General features: G+C 38.1%; 1 protein-coding gene across 15 annotated transcripts in view; it reads right to left on the bottom strand.

Annotated features, from left to right (window-relative positions):
* Nucleotides 1-25,852, bottom strand: part of LOC6044640 (serine/threonine-protein kinase mig-15) — a 102,919-nt gene that overhangs the window by 49,639 nt on the left and 27,428 nt on the right. For all 15 annotated transcript variants that reach the window (XM_038265730.1, XM_038265725.1, XM_038265731.1 and 12 more), the window contains exon 3: nucleotides 16,580-16,645. In XM_038265730.1, coding sequence (XP_038121658.1) covers nucleotides 16,580-16,645 — 66 coding nt within the window. The remainder of the gene's footprint in view (nucleotides 1-16,579; nucleotides 16,646-25,852) is intronic.

Genomic DNA, 25,852 nt, shown 5'->3' with positions numbered 1-25,852 from the left:
TGAGTTTCTAGACTTTTTTTAAGAAAACTCGTATATGTCGATATTTCCAATTCTAGAGAGTAGTCAGTCTAGACTGTCTAGAGACTATCAAGGCGGGCGCCGTTAGTGACCGGAATTTGAGAGTTTTTACTGTGTTTTCTTAATTTGATTGATGCCAATCGAGCAATCTTCAATCTACACAAACGTCCCCGCCGGGCTTGCGGAATTTATCGGCCGCCCCGTACCGCAAACGGAACGTGTTAAGCTTTTGAATGAATTATAACTTACGGACCATCTGCTCGATGCTCCCTGATGGATGGACGGCCAAGCTGTGCGTAGGCGTGCCAAGTGCGTGTAGGACCAATTAAAAATCCAATTAATAACTCTCACTGGTGAAAAACTACCGGGGGTGCGGTGCGTAGTACGTCCCGCGGGAACTCCGAGGTGTTCCACGGTGGCAAAGCTTCCGGTGTGCGTAACGCCCGCGTCGTCATCGTTATTTTTAGAGTTGGGCTTGTGGTGTGGCAACTAAACCGTGACTTGAGGTAAGCTTGGCCCAATCAATCAGCTGCGATGCTGATTTCTCACGCTGCCCACGTGGCGCTCTCACGGGGATCGTGTGTGATGTATAGAACTGCGCAGTTGGACGAAACTCAAAACCTGACTCCGCTTGGCCACACTATCTACACTGATTAGCAGAACGTGGAGTTGCAGGTCGACCGGCGTGGGCTGATCCACACGACCACGTCTCGGCAAGGTTACGCGCGAAGTTGGGACGTGGGTGAAAACTGCCATAACTGGGTTGCCCACACATAACGAACATCGCGTCGTCGTGGGTCGGGGACATTCCGGGCGGACGGCGGCGCTACGTTAGTATCCTTCGGCGGCGCTGGATTAAAAGTATCGAACCACGAAGATGGTGTCGTCTTGCGCGTCGGCGGGATTTATGGCTATCTTGGGGTGGTTTCTAAATTCTGACCGTGACGGTCGTGATGGGACAATTAGGTTTTTTAACATATTGCTTGATGAGGATATTATCAAAACTCTCGCCGAGTTCTTCATATAGTAACGCAAGATTTTATGCAACTCAACTTGACACAAGGGAGGTCTAATCAGTCTGATTGCCTCGCACGGTGCAGTTATTTGCATAAGGTCCTTGAATGTTTATGTTTTCCCTCCACCAACCTCCAGTTCCATCCAGAGTTATTTCTAGAGCGACCATGCAACGCGCGTAGGTTGGCGCGCTGGAATCCCACCGAACAACTTCCTGCAAATTGAGCAAACTGGGCTAACGCCGAGATGATGATGATGCTGATGGGGAAGAAGAGTTGCATTCCCACTTTGCAGCAATTTGTAGTTCTCGACAATTGGCGCTCCCTCTAGCAGCTGAGCTGAGTTGAATATTTGCGGTTGATTTCCGCGAGCAAACTCTAAATCAAATTACCGAGCACTCACGGTTTATTTTTGCTGAGCGCGTTTCACGCTGGGTTACGGCAACTTTAGAGACATTTTGCATGATGAACTTTATCAGAGTGCAACCGCGTATAAACAGGACAGAAACTAAGATTTGCATTTTAGAATGTTTGAGACAATTTCAAAGAGCTTTTAACTTACAAGTGTCTTTACCAAATATGATAAGTTTCAACTGCCAACATACCTGTAAAGAAAAAAAAAAACAGAATTTAGTTATTGAACGCACTGTTATTTGAATGGCAACCCTGCCATGATAGTTATTAGTAGGGTTAGTGAAATTCCACGATTTCGCGGACAGCGTGACATCCGCGAAATTTGGCTTTTTCCTTGAAATCCCGTGAAATTTCATGTTTTTGTGAAACTGTAACGATTTTCCTCAATATGGGGTTGTTGAATTTTGACGATTTCGTGAAATTCTTGAAATTTATCAATTTCATCGATTTTTTTTTTCAAATAAAAGATCATAATGAATATTTTAACCATAAATACTTTTTAAGTAAATTTTATTAGTTTTCAATTGAAAAGCTTGATATGAACCATTTGAAGAATTGTTCAGATTTTTTAGTTAACTAAATTTAGTGATATTTACATTCGCTGTAGTAAAATTTTTATTACTTTTTTATTTGAAAGGTATAATTTTAAAAGAAATTAAAAAAATCAAGCTTTGTTTTATTCAAAATAAAATGAAGAATATTTTTATCTTTCAAATCACCTTTTATAAACATTTGACTTCATTTTTTTTTTGAAGTCCTGTTTAATTTTATCGATATTTGATTATTTGGGTTGATGATTCCCGTGAAAGTTAAAAAAAATACCACCTTTTTTGTTTTCTGTTCTAATTTTGAATAAAAATTTCGATTTCGTTACAAATTATATTATTTTTGTCTATTGATTTTAAATTTAGTTTTTGAAAAGAGAGATGAAAACCTTAAAAAATATTTTGAATGGGCTAAATGTCGCAGAAAATTCTAACTATTTTACTCATTTTGGCTGGACAAGATTGTTAAATTTTGCTTTGATATGAAATTCAATAAAATGTAAATTGATAAAACAGAAGCAAATAAGTGAAAACTTTTTAGCTTTATTAGATATTCAAAAAGCAGTTCAATAAATGAGAATACGCATCCCTACATTTTGTTCCAAAGGTAAATAGAGCCCATCCATAAACAGGTTGAAACTTTTTTGAAAATTTAGAGATTTTTTGTGTCACGTTCAAATTTAGTGAAGATTTTTTTTAGTTTATTGAAGAATAATATATAATGAGGCATAAAAAGTAGTTTCTGTGATTTTAACATAAGATTTTCAGAGTTATTTCAACATTTTTCATTTTTCGAAATTTGCGTGAAGTTTTGTGTTTTGAAATTGAGGTACCCGTGAAATTTGCTATTTTCGAGCGTGAAAAATCACTAAGCCTAGATTAGGAATTCTAGAGCAATGGTAGTTTCATTTAATTCAGCTCAATGCTTTTTTATCAGACAGGACAAATGCTCTTTGAGTTCACTGTCCACTGGCTAATTGAGTTAATTTCTATCACCAAAGTCATTGTCTTTGCTTTTCCAAATTACCGGACAGGCCACTAAACCTTCAACGCGTGGATTTTCCCAACAGTTTTCCGTCCTTTGTTACCGCATTTTCACCCGGAAAAGCGTAAGTGTGCGGTCAGGGCACACTGAAAAGGAAAGTTCTTTCTTTGGTACGAAAACAAAAACAAAGCAAAAAAAAACCTACGAAAGGCCGTAAACATCTTAATCTGGGTTTCATTTCCTAGGAAAAAATGTGAGTGCGTTTGACCCATGGCAGTCGGTTGAAAGTGTCGAGAGAGAGATGACAAAGTCTTTGGAGGCAGCAAAAGTGGGATACCTAATAGTGAAGAACGCAACTGGTGGTGGAAGCAAGGAGAAAGGAGACCGGAAAGTGACTATAAATAAGAGTGTATAATACGATGAGCTTGTGTGACTAGCTATAGAGCTATATGGCACGGGACTCTCGCATACCGGCCATGCTTGGTTTATGAGATAATTTCCGAGGACTGAGGTCGAGGATGGGAAATGCAAATGACGCTAATGACAGAAGAATGAGTAACGAGCGACAGCGTATGGTTGGGAAATTCAGAAAAAAAAAATGTGAATGGGAAAGGTTGAAGATGCACTTTTTTAACTTTCCTGTGAGTAGCGAAGATTCACAGTTCGATAGATCTGCTAAAAGAGACGAATATTAACAACTTTGAGTTATCTAAAACTGATTCGTCTCCACAAATTCAGCATGTTTTCAAAGAAAGAAAAGTCAAACTAAGCTCTTGTTTCGAGATACAGCTTACATTCCACGGTTGAAGAGCAACGTAGGTCCAGTTTCATTTTGCAAATTCCTCTTTAGGCTTCAAACAATAGGCTTAGCAGGTCCAACTATCAGCGGATTACCCTAATTACTAAACGCACCCGCATCAGCAAAAAGCCTCTCCTCCCACGATTGTCTCACGTCTCCGCACTATATTTGCAGAGATGAGATATTCCGACATTAGGAATGTGAAAATCCGCGCGCGCGCTCGGTAATTGCATCAACTAGAAAGAGAGACTCTGAAATCTTGCGACGGGGAAATACGTCTCGAAACGCAAAGTGCACCCCTCGAAGACGACGACGATTTGATTAGAGCTCTGGGAAACAGCCGGTTTCCCCATAAACTTTTCCATTGTTCAGCTAGTTTCAATCATTTGGCAAGGAGATTTCCCAAACTTGCCCCCTGAAACGGTGCGTCAGTCTACACAGAAAAAAAAAATCATGGTAATATTACATCTGGGAAGGGGTACATCTTTTATGTCAGAAAAAAGGTGTAATTTTACCTCTGGAAATGTGTAATTTTACCACTTTTCTGTTGTAATGTCACATTTTCAGTCTAAATTGAGGTAAAATTACATCATAAAAGAGGTAATATTCAACCTTCCAACATTAAAGCTTCCAAATTTACATTATTTTTTTCTGTGTATATAAACAAGTGTTGATGTTGGTTTAAGTTTTGCGCGAACGGATTGGGCGAAGACAAACAGCATGAACTAAATTTTGCAAAAGTTTTGGGCGCCGTCACATAATTAACAGACTGGTTAACCCTCTACTGGCAAATTTTTTTTTTTAAATTTTTATTTTTCCTTTGTTCAGGAGGTCATTTTAAGCAACTTTTGTTCTACGAATAACTTTACTTCTCTTGTTTTATGTTTTTAATGTTTTATTTTTAGTTTTTTTATTTACATTTATCTTGTTTAGTTTATGTTTGTTTTTGGTAGTATTTGGCCTATTCTATCACCTAATATAATTACATTTTGCCTGTCTATTTTTTTCACGTTTTTACAGTAACTTTTTCATTTTTTTGCTTGTTTTCACATTTTCTGCTATAGATCGGCACCCGCACCATCATCATTTGAATTGTGAAAAAATGCGTAGAGACGTAGTCTAGACTACAAAAATTATGCATACTTCTTTTTACTTCTTTTTAATGTTAGTAAAAAACAAAGCCCTAAAAAAAATTACATTTTTAAAAACATTGGCAAAGTTTGGGCAAAGTCACATAAAACAATTTAAACTTCCAACTATAACATTTTCTAAAATTCTAAGAGTTCTTCTTTCCAATGCTTTTTAAAGATCAAAAATTCGTTGAAAAATTGATTTTTGGCGATTTTTTAGATCGAAGCCCGTCTAAAGGCGGGGTTAGGTTATAGAGGGTTAAAATGACTGAGTAGCAACGAAGAATGAAGAAAGTTAAAACAACATAAGCTTTGAAAATATTTACAACGGCCTAAATAACACAAACAAATCTTGGTAATATTACTTCGGGAAATGTTGGTTTTGTGTAAAAACAGTAAAATTTCCACCGAATATGTTTAAATCTACATTTTTTAAAGTGAAATTCAAGAAATTCACATTAATTGAGGCAAAATGCATCGTAAATAGGTAATATTCAATCATAAAAATTTCAATCATTCAAAATATTTTTTTTTGCTTTTCTTGCTATTTTTGTTTTAAATTAATTCAGCCTCTCAGTATTATGTTACTTTTTTCACGCAAAAAAAAATTGATTCTGATTTATCTCAACTGTTTTAAAATGTGATTTCCTGTTAACTTTGTTAGACATTACGGTACGTACAAAATAAAAAAAAAAAACGAAATGAAAGATTGTAAATTTACATTAGGAACTGGTAATCATTCATCACTTTTTCTTCAATTTCACATAATTTTACTCATTTTCGACCTACAAAAATTTAATTTTCTTTAATGGGTAGTACAACAACTGACTGACTGACTGATCTGTAATAAAAGATTGTTGTATCAAAAACTGGTATATTTTTTATCAGTTTCTATTGATTTTAACCTTTTTACAAATTATTTTTGCAAAAAATACACAAAAGACTCTAAAATATTCAATTTTTAAAGATTTTTTGTTTAAGAGCGAGTCCACGAGCAAAGCATACCCATCTCGCATCGACCTCACCAATCTGCCTGAAATTTTCAGGGGTTGTTTGTACATATAAAACTAGCATCCGGTCAAAATATGAGCACTCTAGGTCAACGGGAAGTGGGGCAACTCGGGACACACAGTTTGAAGGTTCAAAAACGTCAAAAATCTTAAAAAGGCTATAAGGTTCGACTTGCAGCTTGTTGGGGACATCTGGGACTACCATCTGAGACTAAGAACGCTTTGGGTAAAGCAGTTTAACATATTAAATAGACACTTTTGCTTTTAGTGAATTTTTTGGTTGTAAATTTTTGATTTTTCATCCATTTTGACTCATAAAAAAAATTAAAGTTGAAAAAAATTAAAAAGCTGCTTTTTTTCTGGTGTCATCTAGTATCCTAGGAAACGAACTTGATTTTCATTAAATGTAAATCGAAGATTTTTTCTAACTTTCATTTTTTAAAGGGTTAATTTAAAATTGATGAAAATAAACATTTTTATGCATGTTTCTATTGTGAAATTGTCTCGGGAACACGAATATGATAAAATTATCACCAGAAAATGGGATCTAAGGGGTCCCCCGAGCAAAAATTTACAACCAAAACATTCACTATAAGTAAAAGTTTCTATTACATATCTTGAAATGCCTTACTCGAAGCGTTCTCAGTCTCAGATGGTAGTCCCAGATGTCCCCAACAAGCTGCAGGTCGAACCGAGTTGATATCTGGATGGAAAACTTTTTTATTTCAGTTTGAAAATTATGCTATTTTTTCACTAAAATGCCAATAACTCCCGTTTTTGAACCTTCAAACTTTGTGTCCCGATTTGCCCCACTTCCCGGTGACCAAAAGTGCTCATATTTTGGCCAGATGCTAGTTTTATATGTACAAACAACCCCTGCAAATTTCAGGCAGATTGGTGTGGTCCAAACGACGTCCATACAAAGGGGTATGCTCTGTTTGTGGACTCGCTGTGTATACTGTGTTGCTTCACAAAAATACATCTGAAAATTGTTTTTTGACATCGGTAGAATTTTAATTTTACATTAATTTCGAAAAAAATAGATCGAAAAAGAAGTCCAAACAAAAACAAATTAGCCTTCCAAAATTAAACTTTTGTAACCACCCAAAAAAAGTTTAATTGAAAAAAAAAATAATTACGTTATTCCAATCTATAAAACTCATAAATCATATATCAGCTGAAGTTATGTGAAATTTCAAGTATTTTTTTATGGGTCGAAGGACACAAAAATCAACTCGCGGGACCCCTGTTAAATGTAGTTCTGTCGATTGGAGCGTGTTCACAGAGCCTAATTCTCACAGAATCTGACTCTAAATCTACAGAAAACAAAAATACAAAATGCAGAGTTTTCTAATTGAGTTTGTACTTGAATATGCATGGCTATGGGCCGTGCTGTTCAGTTTGATTTAACCCAATTTAAGCTTCTAATTCCCGTCGCTCACTTCAACTTTTAAGTTGTGCAAACCTCAACATCATGTTATTGTTGGGATAAAACCCTAAAAGGGATGAGTTTCCAGCTGGAATCGCCGGCGAACCGGGAATGACAACACTAAAAAATATATCGATTTAGCATATTCCACTTTGTCTGCAATCAATAAATATTTCAGAACGCTGCGGTGGCAGTCTTTTTTTTTTTTTTTTTTGCTGCAGTAATTGCGGTGGATTGGATACAGGACATATATTTTATTTTGCGTGTTTTTGGGGAGTGGGTTCGTATATTAGCATATGCGAGAGTGAAAATGACACTCCTTGGTGAAGGGGGGCGCGATATTAGCTGGGATGCCACGCCCCACTAGACAGTCTGTTGGTAAAAGGGGTTGTAGCAGCTGGACTTGAACTCTGCAAGGACAAGCAAGATTGAGGTGTACGTGATAGGATTATTTTTAAATGTTTCAATGTCGAAATTGAAAGCAGATCGAAACACCGACTTGCGAATCCGTTAACTTAACGAGTAAACGTTTATCGCGTAATCGCGTTTCCATGATTCTCAATCGGATTAATTAATAAAGCGTTTTCTCTGCTCCAAGCTGGGCATCTTGACCAGATTGGGCAAGAATTTCCGACTCGCTCTTCCAATCTCGTTCACGCGGATCTGGTTAGATCGGGCAATATCGGACATCCGCTAATTACGATCAAATTGGGTTAAGGTGTGCAGAGAATGAGGTTCGAGAGAACGTAGAAAACTTTTTTTTTTCTCAAGATTTGGGCAGCGAAGTGCGGTAAGGTCAATTATTATTTAGTCCGGAGTTGTTTTGATTTTTTGAACCCATCGTTCGTAATAGGTGATCGAAAAACCTTTTACATGAATATGAAATTTTAAGATCTGACAACCCTTTCCAAATTTTCTTTTTTTGCCCGAATCCTTCATATTGTGGATTGTAAAACAAAACTTCCCTTTTATTCTTAATGATTGGGGATTTGAAGGCCCAATTTTGTGTTATGAGATCGAAAATTAAAAGGATTTTGTATAAAATTAATATTTAAATGTAAGTAAGGCTCAAATCATCCCAAATGAAGTTTCTTTTTTCAAACGATTTTTAAATTTCTTATGTTCACCAACAAACATCGATGACGTGCACGAAGGTAGCAACTGCTCTAGGAAAATAAAAACTAAAACAGCTGTTTTGACTGCAATTCGGCTCCACCGGAACGCCATGAGTCAGAGTGGAAAAAAGATACACAGGTCTCAAAGAGAAACGGCATATTTTTCCGGCAACGAAAGCAACTCCAAGTGTAGCAGAGTTTATATATATTTGGGATAGAGAGGTACGGCGGCAAATGTTGTTCTAAATTAGGGATAACATTATGTTACGGAACGACGAAACACGACCGTTTAGTATATGTACTACACGACTCCGGTGCCCGGCGAGCCCCGTGCTGGGTGGGATTATAAATTAGATTTGTTTATTTGATGACTTGGGAGCGCGGCGGCAGTACCGAAGCTGTGTTATGGTAATTCGTTCTAAAATTTTGCACTCAGCTGATGTTTTGAAATTTTCATAAACCACCCATCATTCCTGTTTGCGTATTTGCTTTGATGTTGGTCGTAAAATTAATCTCTCAGTTGACCTATTGGGAAATCACTTGGGGTTTTTCGTTAAGTGAAAATTGAACCTTGAGTGCAAAATTGAGCCATAACGTAGCAGCTCAATCCCCCGTACAGATCACGTGTAAACTCAATGACCAAAAGAAAGTCGGAACGAGACAGGGGGCGCCATAAAGTCAACAAATGAGACACAACGTTTATTGGTGAAATAAAATTAAATCAAATTTGTGTCTCTTTCCGTCGTCGTCGTCGCTACACGCTCGAATACGGCCTAACTGTATTCGCTTTGGATCTCGCGCTAGTTGTTGTGTTCTGGGCAGAACCCATCTCGTCGCCGGCGACGACACAAACACTGCAACGAGGGTTAAAAATAGCGCCGGGCCTTTTGTGTGGGTGACAAAGCCGTTCCAGAATTGTGCCCACATACGGTGTGCAGCACACTGCGAGAGTTGATTTAGGTCTCTCAACTGCATAAATTATGAGCCATTTGGAGCATAGTAGTTCGTCACTGGAATTACCCTGCTCGTCAAAATTGATTGTGTCAAATAAGTCAACTCGATGGCTTCGGTGAAACTGGCATCACCGCGCGGGTTTGACGTTTATTGAGTCTTCAACCGGGTTGCCAGCCAGGCCAAACTTTCGTTTGACCCGGAAAAGGTCGTTTTAAAAAAGCGCGCGCGCTCGCTAAGTTGACAGTTATTCGTCGTCTTCGGCAAAGGGATTAGCGTGACGGATTGTGTCCAACGTTGGAATTATCCGATTCTTAACCCGTGGCGTAGACGAGTCAATTGACGACGGGGGACGCCTAATTATTCGGAGTGATAATCCGACCGCCGCGGGAAGGCTTTTTGGAGATTTCGACCCTTGTCAGTCAGCCGGAATGTTGTTCGAACTCATTGGATTAGCTGAGAATCGGGCCAAACACGTGACAGTGCTGACTCATCCCCCCAAGTTGAGAATTGGGTTCATTCAGCAAAGTGAAGAGTTTCCAGACAGTCTGATCACCTTATAAACGATGAATCATTCCAGCATTTCGAGGAAATAGTTTAGCAAGGGTCACACCGTTGTACTTGACCGGCTTCTCCGGCTTGACAATAACCACCCGCGCGCGTTTGTTTTCTTGTTTGTTTGGATTCTCCGGTGCGAAGAAAGTGGCCATGTTTACCTTTGAAGTCGCATTGCTCCGGACAGCTCAGTAATGTCTCATTTAACGCTTCAATGCCAGCACTAATCCGGGGAGGGTGGACCGATTGACATTCACTGGCTCGTGTCGAGAATGTAAGGACTGGTTAGGTTTTACACCGTGACGTCATTTGACAGTTCGTGTGCACTGTTTACGTGGTCTTCGTCGATTGTCGACGAATTTCCCCGAACAAAATCGACGACCGCATCGAACTGTGCTAAGTCCATGTAAACAGTGCACTCCTTTCTAACCTCCAAATCGAGTCGGCGTAAAACCTAATTGGGACTTAACTTATAGCATATGGGTTATTCCAGGTCAACTAAGTACACTTTTGGACTCGACCTTCACCGATTTGGACCAAACTTGGAGGGAACGTTCATCTATCGATAGTTAACAGAAATCCCAAGTTTGGTTCTGATTGGACCATCCCTCTATTTTTGGCACCGCCCTCTTTTTTGACGATTTAACTGTTTAACTGTTAAATGCCCACTAATATTAAATTTTAACGATTTAAGTATAAAATTTCAGTTTTGACCAATTCCTTATATTTTAATTTGTTTTATTTTATCACCATTGTGTTCCCCTGACAATTTTACATAATAATCAATGTAGACTTCAAACTAAAATGAAATATTGGCGAGATACAGCGATTTTACTGAAAAAAGTTTGATTTTGCGCTGCACTCTGTCCAGGTCATTTGTGAATTCAACAAACAAAAAAATCAAATATCTATACGCGAGTTTTGGAGGACCTACTTAATACGTCTTCATCTTTTTATCAGTTCTTGTTAAGATATTGCATGACATTGAAACGTGTTTGGCCAAGTAAATCGTGATCTTTTTGAAATTCATACCAGTACTTTCAAGTCAGCATCAAAGTTTCCTCCAAGGAGAATGCAAAATTAGCAAGCTAGAGCCGCTCCATCTTGCTACTCCCGCGACGTCCAGCAGTTACGAGCCACAGTAACTCATTTGCATGATTCGCTCGCTATTCTCGGCGAGCGTCCATTTCACCGTACTTTTACAGCCAGAAAGAGCAAGTCACACCATATTTATGGCCGTCATCGTACGACGGTGATAGTTACCATCTTGCCTGGACTCGTTCACTATCTCGCTGCACAGTAACAAGAATCAGGGCAATATTATATTGGGGAATTTGTACATCTTTTATGGCAGATATATGATTAAATTCACTTTTTCAAATTAAGTTGAGCTTTTTTACATCACAAACACGTAATATTACACTACATCGTTTTTTTACGGTGTACCCGGAGATTGTAGTTTGCCCATTTTACGGCCGCAACACAAGCCCCAATAGTTGGCCCCGGAGTCATCCCGGGGCGTCGCCGACGTGTGCACAGTATGCATATATCGGCACTTAAAATCAATTTCATCGCCGTGCAAATCGCCTCTGGATATGGATATTTTCCAAAGCGGGATGCCCTCTTGAACTGCGCGCGGCCACATCGTGCCTGCTGTAGAGGACGTTCTGAGCGGGTTTTATTGTTACAACTACAGGCACTAGGAATCTAGAATTTGTAAGGTTAGAAACAAAGTTTAGTTGGTTGAGTGCTCTGATAAAAAAATTCTTCCAGATTTGTGTGTTACGCCAACCTTTCAATTCGGTATCTTGCACCTTCCAAGTAAGTGCAGCAATATGGGCAGAGCGGTTTATTAAAATTGTTAATTCGTTCGTGCCCCGGAGATAATGGATGGACACTTGAACGAACACGGAATGGTAGCTGAATTGGAATTAGGAGGTTAATGTATTTTGCATCCGACAGTGCACAAAGTTGTACGAACTCGCTTGCAGTCTCTGCAGTGACGTGTGCTATGATCGTGTTTTAGTAGCTAAGCTGAAATCCTGTTGTCGACTCGACGATCAACTCGAAGATCTGTTTTATTCAGAGTGTCTGACGACACTGCCCGCATCTCGCCCAATCCCTGGCACCATCTGTTCCGAGATACCGAAAACGTGCGCGAACTCCAACAAGAAAGCAGAACAACAACCGACGACGACGACGACCCCGAAGAAGGAAAGCTGCTGCAAAGAGAAAAGAACCTTGCAGTTCCCTGCCCACCTCGGTCCGTTCCGTTGGCCAACTTGGGAGAAACATGAAAAACGAGTTTTACAAATTAATAACCAACTACTGCGGGAACAACAACAACAACAACAACAACAGCTCAAGTAGAAGGAAGTGTTCCCTGCGCGCGATAAGCCAAACCTGCAGAACTTGTTCGTCCACAGAGGGAGGGTGAGTCGGGATCATCCCGTTTCTTGGCCGACGAAGTGGCTTTGGGTTTTGGAGCACTTCTCGGACGACCGGTTAAGGTGTCGCGCTGCGAATTTGCACTTGCGGGATTTTAAGGGGTGTTGAAGTTGGGAAGATTAAAAGGGGTAGATTGGGCATGATCCCGTTTTTTGGAAGAAATGTGGGATCGGCAATTATTTTGAGATCGATTAGGTCGTATACGGAGACAGGAATGCTACACTTTCTGCGCAAGACTACATATTCCAAGAGGATCGTGACAGACAATGTTGTAGTAACATAATTAGAGTAATATCTATTCGTTTAAGCCATGATGAGGTCAGTTATCAAACTTCGATCCATTAGTTTAGTTTTCACATTCGCATGGAGATGGTGATCTTAGCGGGTTGCAGACTGGATTTCGTCATGTATATGTGATGACTTTCCAGCCCAAGTTGCTTACTTCGATTCGTTAGTTTAGTTCGCTGCATTTTCATGACCAATTCCCAAGAAATCAAACTATGACCACTTTGTTTTGAACTGCATCATCACATTCACAATGTGATATCAGCGTTCTTTCTGTCTGTGTCGTTCTGATACTACAGACACACTCACCAACGCCCACAAACGTGTGTGAGTTGGGTCGGAATCAACGAAGAAGTGGCGGAGAAACAGAAACGTCCTCATTATCGTCATCTTCTGGCTCTTCTGCCTGCACACGAGGAGTTCATTGTCCGGGATTCACCATCACACAGGCCTACACGGAAAAAAAATACACACTTACACACATTTCTCTCACGCTTATAATAACAATAACGCTGATGCTGCAATATTGCCATGATGGGGAGCCACTTTCCTCTCACCACGGAGTGCACACTCTAAAGTTCGCATCGGATAGCCCTTAATTTGTACCACCCGCAGGGTGGATGGAATAAGGTAGGTCGTCAACAACCCATCCCAAACACATTTCACCTTGAAAGTTTCGGCCAGCGACCTGCACCGTTGACCTGCTCTGCATTCCTGCGCGAACACATCATCATTGACCAGCGCACGTTCTGCGTGGAACCTTATTAGCCAGTGCTAAATGCACCCGAAATGGCTCAAGTGGCCGGACGGACGGTCCGGTTTCGGCAAGTGGCACTTAAAATCGCAACGACGACGACCGGTCCGGTTTCCGCAAGTTCAGCAGTGCTTCAAGGCAACGTTTGGCGGGATTAACAAGTAGACGACTCTCAAACGCATGTTCTTACAGCTGATCTAAAACTATCGTTAAATTCTTAGAACCAAGTCGGTGAAGCAGCAAGAAAAACGTAATCCATATCGAAAGCTGGATTACTTGCCAGTCGAAGTTCATTTTCGAAGAGACTCCCCATACAAATTGCAATTAAAGTAGCATTATGGATGGAGTCGAACTTCTTCGCTTGATATGAATGAATCCGGGGCGCGGTATGAAGTGGTTCGCCGGAACGTGCCATCCGAAAAGAATGAAGAAAAATAAATCCACCAAGCAATAAGTACCTATAGCCCGACGCTGACTTGAGAGGCGCCGAGACTTGGGAACTCTTGTGCAAAGTCTGGACGTGGTTCATTGAGACGCGTTCAATTTTTTCGAGAGCGGATTAGGCGTTCGTTTTGCCGATGACGGGAACCAGGTATCGGCGGGAAGAAATTCTGCAGCGGATTTTAACGCAGCGGAAGGTTCTCCTGAGATCCTGCTTGAAATCAGTATTTAAAGCTGCTTTTCTGCTATATGACTGAAAAGTCCAATGTGCATCCCTGCATGTCCTGTCCATACAAATCTACAGTTTTGGAAGCAGTTCAGACAAAACAATCTATGCAAATATACAAAAAAGCTATATTAATCGAATTGGTGGCTTCGGTAAAAAACATTTTGAAAAATTTCTCGCTTTTCATCCCAAATAATTTTGAGCTATAACAAAAGATGGTCAAAATTCATTTGGCATCGTTACCATCATATCATTTTGAGCATCTTTTGTTCTTAGCAGTTCTCTCAGATTTCGGTCATTCGATTTTTTTTTGTATTTTTTAATCCGACTGAAATTTTTTTGGTGCCTTCGGTATGCCCAAAGAAGCCATTTTTCATCATTAGCTTGTCCATATAACTTTCCTTACAAATTTGGCAGCTGTCCATACAAAAATGATATGTGAAAATTCGAAAATCTGTATCTTTTGAAGGAATTTTTTGATCGATTTGGTGTCTTCGGCAAAGTTGTAGGTATGGGTCCGGACTACACTAAAAAAATGATATACGGTAAAACAAAATTGGGTGATTTTTTATTACATTTTTTGAACCTAAAACTTGATTTGCAAAAAAACACTATTTTTTTTTATATGTTGTAGACGACATTAAATGCCAACTTTTCAGAAATTTCCATGTTGTGCAAAAAATCTTTGACCGAGTTATGCATTTTTGAATCATTTTTTTTTAAATCGAAATATTGGTCGCAAATAATTTTCAACTTCATTTTTCGATGTAAAATTGAATTTGCAATCAAAAAGTACTTTAGTGAAATTTTGATAAAGTGCACCGTTTTCAAGTTAAATCCATTTTTAGGTAACTTTTTTGAAAAAATTCGCAGTTTTTATTTTTTTTTAATTAGTGCTTATGTTTGCCCACTCTTGAAAAAAATATTTTTAAAAAGCTGAGAAAATTCTCTATATTTTGCTTTTTTGAACTTTGTTGATCTGACCCTTAGTTGCTGAGATATTGCCATGCAAACGTTCAAAACCAGGAAAATTGATGTTTTTTAAGTCTCACCCAAACAACCCTCCATTTTCTAATGTCGATATCTCAGCAACAAATGGTCCGGTTTTTCAATGTTAAACTATGAAACATTCGTGAAATTTTCCGATCTTTTCGAAAATAATATTTTCATAATTTTTAAACCAAGACTAACATTTTAAAAGGGCGTAATATTGAATGTTTGGCCCTTTTGAAATGTTAGTCATGATTTAAAAATTATAAATTTATAATTTATAAATTTATAATTATAATTTTACGAATTTTTCATATTTTAACATTGAAAATCAGACCATTAGTTGCTGAGATATCGACGTTAGAAAATTGTGGGTTGTTTGGGTGAGACTTAGAAAACATATTTTTTTTTCTGTTTTTAAACCATTGCATGGCAATATCTGAGCAACTAAGGGTCGTATCAACAAAGTTCAAAAAAGCAAAATATAGAGAATTTTCTCAGCTTTTCAAAAATATTTTTTTCAAAAGTGTGCAAACATGTGCACTAATTTAAAATAATTAAAAACTGCGACTTTTTTCAAAAAAGTTATGGCTTTAACTTGAAAACGGTGCACTTTATCAAAATTTCACTAAAGTACTTTTTATTGCAAATTTGATTTTACATCGAAAAATGAAGTTGAAAATTTTTTGCGACGAATATTTTGATTTTTGAAAAAATCAGTATTGATTCAAAAATTTATAACTCGGTCAAAGATTTTTTGCACAACCTAGAAATTTCTGAAAAGTTGGCATTTGATGTCCTCTAAAACATAGCAAAAAATAAAAATAAATAAAAATAGTGTTTTTTTGCAAATCAAGTTTTAGTGACAAGAAGTTAAATAAAAAATCACCAACATTTTTTCAACCGTGTATCATTTTTTCCAGTGTAGTCCATACCCATACCTACAACATTGCCGAAGACACCATCGATCAAAAAATTCCTTCAAAAGATTCAGATTTTTGAATTTACACATATCATTTTTGTATGGAAAGTTATATGGACAAACTAATGATGAAAAATGGCTTCTTTGGGCATACCGAAGGCACCAAAAAAGTATAAGTCGGATTAAAAAATACAAAAATTAAAATTAAAAAAAAGACCGATTTCGTAGAAAATTGCTCTCTACGGAAAACTTAACTTCTTTTGACCAATTTTTAATAAAAAATCACGTGATATTAGAGATCTTCTGTTTTATGAATAATCGATAGAGAAATCGATATCGAAAAATAAAACATTTGGGAATTGATCTTTGCTAAGAAATATTCATCAAATTTTAAAATTCACCCTAATAAATTAATAATTCAAATGTTATGAGGTTTTGAAAATTGCAAAAAAAAAAACAATTTCCTCAGATATGACAGACCGTAAATAAAAGCTAAAATTTACGTCTCCTTCAACTTTGAAAAAACCCTACTTAAAAGCTGACACTTACCTTATAAACCTGTCCGTAGGTTCCATTTCCGACCACTTCGATTAGCTCGAAGATCCCGGCGGGGTCCTGCAAAGTAAAAAAGAGAAATAATTGATTAGTATCTTACTCTGAATATGTATATACACTTTTTTTTTATTCCGATATATCATGATGAAAGTTACAACCAAATCTCGTCATCTTGAGGTTGATACACAAAAAAAAACAAAAACGGTAGTAACCGATTGACGTCACCACATTGCCTTTTCTGGGAATCGACTTAAACCCTATATTTGACCGAGTTCACTACAGTTTTGAAATTAGATAATATTTGAGGTCGTGCCCGCCCACTTAGAGTAAAACTTGTGGCAAGGTTGCCTCTTTCTTCGGTGGCCCTGTGCGGTGATCAATTTACATAGATGTCATGAGAATCGTGTAAATGACCTAGATTCCGATAAATGTCTGGAATCAATCAATTGTGCCGTTCGCCTTTCCCTCGTAGAGAGTTCGGTTACGAAATTCAAAACAGTCAATACGTCTTGGAGAGGAGTGGAGTAGAGTGAGCCTCCACTTCGATCAACGTTTGGAAGCAAATGTCAAGAGGTGAGAGTTGCAAACGATGCACTTATTTATACACAGTATAAGGTTTATTTTGCAACTGCGATTCTGAATCAGCAGATATTGATTGCGCTGGAGAACTTGAACACGCAAAGAGTCCTCTCTCCAAGCTAAATGGAGATGATACTCAACTTTTAAGTTGTAATTCTAGTGCACTTTCTCAAAAGGTCGAAGTAAGACTTTTTTTTAATCTGATCAGTCGAAGTAAGCGGTCCAACCTTTTCGACTCTGCAGGTCAGTTTTGCACAAAGATCTATCCTTCATCATGCGGCGTAAGACGCCTTAAGATCTCGCCAACATCCCCGCTGTTGAACTTGAATTATGATCTAAACCGCTAAATCCAATCATTATTCGACATCTAGTGGACCAGAGCTAGGCCGCACCAGTAAGTAATTCGGCCGGTTCAAAACCGTTTCTAATTGCAGACCCGAGTGACTGACGGACTCTGACTGTGCGGCAGGTTGACCTTGCACTTCAAACAACCACAGTGTCCAAGTCGCGGACCAGCTCGGTGTGTTCCGTTGGCCATTAAAACGAGCCGTGTGCGGACTTAAGCGGCGGCGATTGATCCGATTGGATGCGCATTTCAAAACGGATTTCCATACGGTTGGCGCGGCAGTTGATTGATTGACGAAATCGGCAACTCGCGTGGCCCCGCCGAAACGCAACTTTAATAACTCTCAATGACTCAATCAATGTCCACCGCGCGGCTTTGCATGCTGATGACTCTCGGGTGCAACGTTGACTGGTGAGGTGTGTGATGGACTCTCAAGTTCTATTATACGAAGATGATGAGTCGCGATGGTACTTGGAAGACTTTCGAGGCTCATTCAAGAGGTCCAATTGACATTTCGGCGCGAGCGCGATTTCAAACACAGGCTATTGATCTACTTTCGAGCCTTTCACAAACACGTCAGTCTCCGAAACAATTGGGCAACCCCCTAACTGCCACTCGTTCAAGCCACAAAAGCGCCAATTATCATAATAATATGACAGTCCACCAGGTGGTGCACGCTCGCTGGAGAGACAGCTGAATTTGCCCCCGTTGACAAACCTCTATCTATCCTGCCATCTCGATTGTGTTGGTGCTCTGTTTTGGCAAGCCCCTCGGCGAATGGCAATGTCTAATGAAATGATTTCATTTAAATAAGATTTCCAATTTTATTTGCCAGCTTTGTTTCTGTCGCCACCGGATTTATGGTGGGGGGTTCTGAGTTTGGGACGGACCAATAAAAAGTGGACACATGTCTTGGGCTGCCGCGTTTTTGGCCAACTGACCGTTTTGGGCGCTGATCTTGAATTTCACACCGAAGGAACTCCCCGATTGATTTAAGCCGGTGGTCTAATCGAATTTTAATGACGTGCGCCCGGAATGGGAGATTTATCCCACTCACAATGTGACGTGGGAATATGGTATCAGGTGTCGGAAAGTGTTATTTTAGTGAGACTTTAGTTTGAGTGTCATGTTTCATTTTTCAATGATTTAAATAATTCCCATAAGATAAAGTTTGAATTTTGAGTAGCGTTGTTATGAACTCTGCAGTAGTCTTCAGAGTGATTGAATCTTTTCGCACTTCTTGGCGACGTTGTTCCCTGCAAAAATTTATTAATGCCATTTTAACTTCATGCCTTTAAATACTAGCAAATAAACCCCATTTGATGTAATAAGCATACTAGCATACTTTCTACAAAAACAAAGAGCACGTGAAAAAGTTGTCCCAGTTCCGAGATTTATAGATAGCAATTCTACAAGATGCCTTACACAATTGAATAATTTTATTTTTTTCTTAGTTTTTCGACGTATTTTTTTGTATTTAACGGTACACGTCAACCATAGCATTTGCACACAGATTTCTGTTACAGACATTTTAGTATCTTCAATACTACGGGAACTATCAATATAATTTTTTATTCAACCCCTAAATTACTGTTTTCGTAGTTATTTATAACAAAGTTTGACTATTTTTACAATCAAATTCTTTCAGGATTGGGTCCGTAAGTTTGACAATTTTGGAATAGGAAGACAACAACTTCCTTGGTTGCTGTGCACCCTTAAGTAGGTATTTTTACTATTTAAAATATTTAAAATACTAAAATAAAAACTTATAAACAACTCAGAAAAAAATAAATTATTTGTTTAGTATTTTAATTTTATTTAAGTTTGTTATATGTTTGTTTTTTTTTGTAATGTGTATTTTGGAGATCTTGTATTTTCGTTTTTTGTTTTTTTTTTTCTATTTTGTATTATGTATGTAAAACATTCCCTCCTAAATTCTCTCGGGAACTGAATGGGCGTAGCTTTGGAGCACAGAATGGGAATTTACGTTTAATATATTTTTGTTTTGGACCGGGCAACAATCAAATTGTCTAAGAATTTTAAATTGACCGCTGTGGAACCCTATATCAAAAAGCTGGTTGGAATATACGAAAAACTATCTGGGCATAACAAAAGCGATAGCAAGAGAAACGAAAAACAAGCCAATAACACTAGGTGAAAACAAACATCGAACATCACCAGTCAAAAGTCCGACAGTATTTTTCCGACCTGAAAATTAAAATCACCTAACTTTTCAGCATTTTTTTTTGGTTTTAGAAACTGATCGGACTGTCAAATACACTATTTTGTTACCTGAGAAAAATAAGATTAAAACACGTTTTTTTGAAGGACTTTCAACAATTTTGTTGTAACCCACGAATAATCTCCTTTCCGTGTTTACGTTAGGCAATCAAAAATTGTCAAAACCCGATAGTATTTATCCAGCTGAAAAATAAAAAAAAACACAAAAAAGGAACTAATCGGAATATTTAATACAAGATTTTTTTAAAATAATTATAAACCTGAGAAAAATAAGCTTGACAAGCATTTTTTAAAAAGACTTCAACTTTTTTTTTTCAACTCACGAAGAAAATTTCTTTCCGTGCTTACGAAAAGCTAATCTTTCATGAACAACAAGCTCTAGAATGTAATATTATCTTGATTTAGGTAGTAGGACAAAACTAATCGACAAAAGTCATTTTGTCTTCTCAATTGACATTCTGTAACCCATGCCAGTTTTTCATAATCTTTTATTAAGAACATATATTTGTAAATAAAGGAATAAAATTCACACGCTTGCAGAAAAGTTTAGAAAAAATCAGCTCATTTATGCTTTTCATTATTAAATTGACATTAATAGTCACGGGAAAAATCATTCCCAAGCTCATTCTTTTTCTCAACTTTCTCCTTTAATTTGAGCATGTAATAACATCCTAACCCCAAAATAATCCCCACTACTTCAGAAGGTGCCTTATAGAGGGATTCTCCATGGAGATGAGGCACGTACCTAATAAACCCGGACCCTAATTTCCTTCACTGACCATCGGCCACTATCCCACAGGATGGATACACGAAAGATACAAATGGATTCCCTGTGGTTTGCACCTGTCCACTATGCTTCCATCATATTATGTGGTCCAGCTCGGACACAGACAGATTGCTTGTTAGCACAAAGGATGAACAGAGGATTTGTTTCCCAGATATTTTATTAGCTATTTTTAGGGAGGTGAATCTAGGGTGTTTTGAAAATATACTCCCAGATTCGTAAAGAGAAACGAAGTATTGAACACCACCCAGTGAAAGTTGTTTCGAACGATTTGCGATCGAAAAATTTGCATCCAACTTGAGCACTGAAACATCACGTGTTTCCCAAAGACCATCCCAGCTGCTCACAACAAACATCTGGAAGTCGCAAAATGGGGACCACTACTTTAGATCTGGTGCAGATTTTACGACCAAAATCGTCCCAGCCTTGCCTTTAATGGGTCAAACTTTTACGCGAGAACGATCCAATAAATCACCAAAGTCTTCCCAAATGCTTAAGCATCGACGGGGAAAGGTAATCAATCAGCTTCAATTAGTGAACGATTCGTGTTCCGTTGTGGTTCGATGGAGATCTCCCCATCAGCTGAAATCGTTGTGAGGTAACGCCAGCTCGCGGATCTTCCTGCTCAAGTGTGTTGTTTACAAACACCGTTTCGTAAAGTGTATGAACGCGCTAACCTCAGCGCGAATGAAACAGCAACAAAAAAATAGAACCATAGGGAAAAAAAAGGAACGCGGTCATAAATCAAAATAACGCTGTTTGGATTATAACTGGCCACGCGAACCTCAGATGAGCGCGCTCGGCGAGATCTGGTTTTTCTTTTTCGGCGCGCGAGCTCACTCACCAAAAATCCAACGCCAAATTGGCCGGCCACCTCTCGGTCAGTAGACCATATTGAGCAGACAGCAGTTGAAGTTGATGTTGAGGAGAGCGCGCGATTGCCTAATAGGAATAGGCCGAGGATCTGCCGGGCCGTCTGCCTTGGTTGTGTGGATTTTGAGCGGAATAAAGAAAAAGAGTGTAAAACGGTTTGGGTTATCGTCCTGGACCCATTGTGTGATGAATCATTTATGTCACTTATTATGTCACACCGCTCAAGGGGGGGCTTCCTCGCGTGAATTTATTTTCGGTGGTTACTCGAGCGGAATGGCAAACTTAAACGACGTTTATCGAAGAGAATGTGGTTGAAGATGTTTTACTGACACTTAATAAAAAATGTAGAAAAAAAATTGACAACCAATGTACTGTCAGCCCACATATTCGGAACAGTTTATAGATCGTAGTTTCGATTATCCGAAATTCGACTGTTGGATACCCAAAAAATTTATTTCAATTTTTGAAATTTTTGGGTACCTTTTTTGTGACTCAAAAAGTCACCTTTTGAGTATTAGTGCATAATGGTGCAAAATCTGGTACAGAAATACAAATTTGTGAAAAATGCGATTTTTTAAACGTTTCTCGAATGTGGTCAAAAATTTATTTTTCATGCTTAATCACATTTCCAATAAAGTGATTAATCAAATTTCTGATGAAATGCATCGTTTCAAAGTTCTTGTTACTGTTAGGTCATTATTTTGTTAGAAACTTTAACATTATTCGATCTTTTGATACTTTATGAAGGAAAGCCACCCTAAATATTTAATTTAGAGCTGAGAAAATTGCCTACAATTTTCTTTATGAGCTTTGGAAAATCGGACAATTAGCCTCACAAAGAATTCGAATCGATGATAATGAGTTTTTTATGTATCACCATTTTGCTCAAGTGAAAGTTCACATCAAGTAAGAGGGGGATAGACTGCTTGTTTACAATTGCAGATTCGCCCTATTGAACTGTTACTACGGAATTAGCCTATTACTTTTAACTGACGATATTTCGAAAACTATTTGTTTGATTTTTATGTTAAAAAAGGGATATGTTCTGATTGAAATTATTTTTAAATCAAGCATAACTTTTGAAAAGGTCTACAAATAGATAATTTTCCTCATTTCATATTTTAGATGAAAAAAAATTATAACATTAATATTTAAAGATCAGAAATGTAGAAAATTTACAAATAATTGACTAAACAAGATGAGATGCCCAGGAATTAAAACATGGCTAAACCTTAAAAGATACTTTGCAGCTTTATTAAATAGTTCACTTTCACGTGTCACTCTATTATCAACTTTTTTTTATTAATCGAATTATTTCTACACAGTAAAAAAAGTGTACATTTGGATGGTGTAATTTTGTAAGGTTGAATATTACCTCTTGAATGTTATAATTTTACCTCGACTTAGACTGAAAAAGTTTCATTACACCAGAAAAGTGGTAAAATTACACATTTTCAGATGTAAAATTACGCATTTTTCTAACATAAAAGACGTACTTCCCAGATGTAATATTTCTATGGTTTTTTACTGTGTACAGATCTTAATGTAACACCTTAACCCCTTAACTCTGACTCCAAAACAAGTTTCAAAACAAAAAATATGACAAATAACTTCATCCAATATTATTAAGATAAGCCTATTCAAGCCTCCGGTAAAAAAAAACAACCTCGAAGCTCTACTGAAAAAAATGTTATTATCGTTTACCCGTTACAGGTAAAAAAAATACCGCTCATTTTGCTCAATGAGCAAAAATGAGCGCGAGCGCGAGCACTGAGCATTTTCGCTCATAAAATAAATGAGCAAACACGAGCAAACGTGAGCTAGCTCGCGTCGCGCTCCTCCTCACGAATGAGCGAAAAATGCTCGCTCATGAGCGGATGAGCGCTCAAAATCGCAACACTGGTAAGAGACGATTTAAGCTCAAAATTTTACCATGCGCAAAGCGAACTTTCAAACTTTGTGAACGTTTTTCTCTAAACACTGAGTTGATTTACGGGTGCCACGATAAATCAAGATGGGATGGACCAAATCGGCTGAGATTTTGGTGAATACTCTCAAGACACATCCCATGTGCATGACGAAGCCCAATTCTAAAATTCAGCTCTTTAAAAAAATACAGAATCAAATATAAACGATTTTTTTATATGAAAAAAAAAATCTTTTAGAAAAATTTCCATTATGAAAATCGGCCTTCGTCATGCGTTTTAAGGAGTCTCCACCAAATTTTTCAGCCGAGTTGGTTAAAGCAGTTGCAAAACATAAAAAAAATAAATTCCACAAAAAATTAAAATATTTTTGATCGATCTCAGACTTGCTAAATATGATGTTAAACGCAGGAAAATGCATCTCTTATTGTTTCAGTTGGTTAGACTTTCATTTTATGTAAAATTTCGAAGTTTTTTTAAATAATATTTTTTACCCCTGATTTTGAAAAATACTAGCAACGCAACGGCCTAATTTGCATTCGGGTTGTTTTTTTGCCCAACCTTAAATTTGTTTCTTCCTATATGACATGCTGTAATTAATTTTATTTTAATAAATGTTATTTCGAAGAATGTCAACAACGGGATTCAGTAACCTTTTGAGAGTTGAAATTGTTTGATTTATATTAAGAGGGAATGATCGACGCTTGGCCTCAGCAGATTAGATCGTATTTGTCTAACTGTAATTGAAATTTCTCATTCAGAATCCATTTACCGACACCCTTTTCCCATTGAGAAATGTAAACATGTCAGCGATGCTTCCCCCTCTTTTTGTGACAAATCCCATCACAAAAGGAAAGCCAAGAAAACGCATCCACCAGACGCATCCCAGACGCTTGTAAACCCTCGAAATCCACTCACACAAATAACAACAACAACAAAAGGAACCTCTCTATCCGCCATCATTCAATGCACATCCCGTCGTTTGTTATTGTCGTGTACTCTGCGCCGCCGTCGGTTATTGCATCCTTTTTGGTCCTGTTTTCATTCATCAAACCTAAACAAAAAAGGACGTCGCACCCGTCTCTTGGTCGAGGCTTATAGAGACCTTGACAATGAAAGTGTGCGTACCCTCGGTTTCGTTGTCGTCGGAAGGATTAGAATGGCCCGTAATCACCCCAAGTTGACAGATTTATGGATTTCCAAATGAAAAACGCCAAAGTGATTTATTGGTTGTTTACATTACGATTTGAGAATCTTTTTTTTTTTTTTTTTGGAGAATGGTTCCACTTCAAGACTTGAAATTTATACAAGCAATATCTCAATTCTTCCTCTTTCGTAAACATCCGATCGCACGCTCTCTCTCTCTGTAACAAACCGCAACTAACTGGCGGTGCGCGATCGTCGTTACTTAAGACTTAATTAGACAATCCACTTGAACATTTCATGTTCGGGGGTCCCCTGTTTTTGGCGGATGGTTCTCCTCATGTTTAATCAACCAGCTTTTGCATCGAAAGAGAGACCGGCTCGCATTGCTTTCCCAGCGGTATTGCGTTTCCAAAACAAAAACTCGCGGAGATGCGCTGGGGAAGGTGTTGAAAATTTGAATTGCAAACAGTGCGCGTGACAACCGGTGGAACGAAACTTTTGAAAGCAGGAAGAATATTGCATTTTTGGCGTCATGGCATGTACGGTGGGATTTTCCCGGGGTTTGGAAAACGTTGTGGGGCTGGCACAGAATTCAACAATGTGCCGCAAAATTGTCTGCCAGGAATGATGAAACGCCGGGCATATTTTTGTTTGGACTGGGAAAACACACGATCACGCGATCTGTCTTCGTAATATGGTTTTGAAAACTTGAAGTAAATCAGTTACAAAACATAGGAAACGTTTGGAACGAGTTAAGAACAAGCATAATTGGTGTAATCTAATGTATTCTAATGCAATCTAATACAATACTAGTACGGAGCAGACTCGATTATCCAAAGCCTCGATTATTCGAAGTTGCCTGGATTTCGCCATGTGGTGTGATGATTGTCTAAGTTCAAGTTGCCTAGGAATTAAGGGGTTACATACATGTAAATCGGCAAAAATGTCAGAGGTTGGTATGAGCACATTTTTTGTAAATCTGTTTTCAGAGCATTAAAATATACATTTTCAACTTTTAACAAAACAAATTTAAAGGCATTTGGTTGTACCTTTGCCGAGATAAAGCTGTTTGAAGTAAGCAGTTTCAAAAAACGGGTGCCACGATATCTCAACACTGCTTCGACCAAATCGGCTCAACATTTCGGTGAAGACTCGCTAAAACGGTAACGTGTGCATAACGAAGGCCGATTTTTAAAAAGTTTATTAAAAAAAAAGTTATATTTATTTTTAAGTTTTTCATATTAAAAATCGTCAGTTTTTGATTTTTGTATTTTTTTTTAAAGCAAAATTTAAAAATCGGACTTTGCATTGCACACGGGATATGTCTTGAGCAGGGGTGACCAAAGTATGGCCCGCGGACCCATTTTGAATAA

The sequence above is a fragment of the Culex quinquefasciatus genome, chromosome 3 (genome assembly GCF_015732765.1).
Source record: "Culex quinquefasciatus strain JHB chromosome 3, VPISU_Cqui_1.0_pri_paternal, whole genome shotgun sequence".
Lineage (NCBI taxonomy): Eukaryota > Metazoa > Arthropoda > Insecta > Diptera > Culicidae > Culex > Culex quinquefasciatus.
Note: the sequence above shows the minus strand (reverse complement) of the source record. Positions and strands in the feature narration are given on the sequence as shown.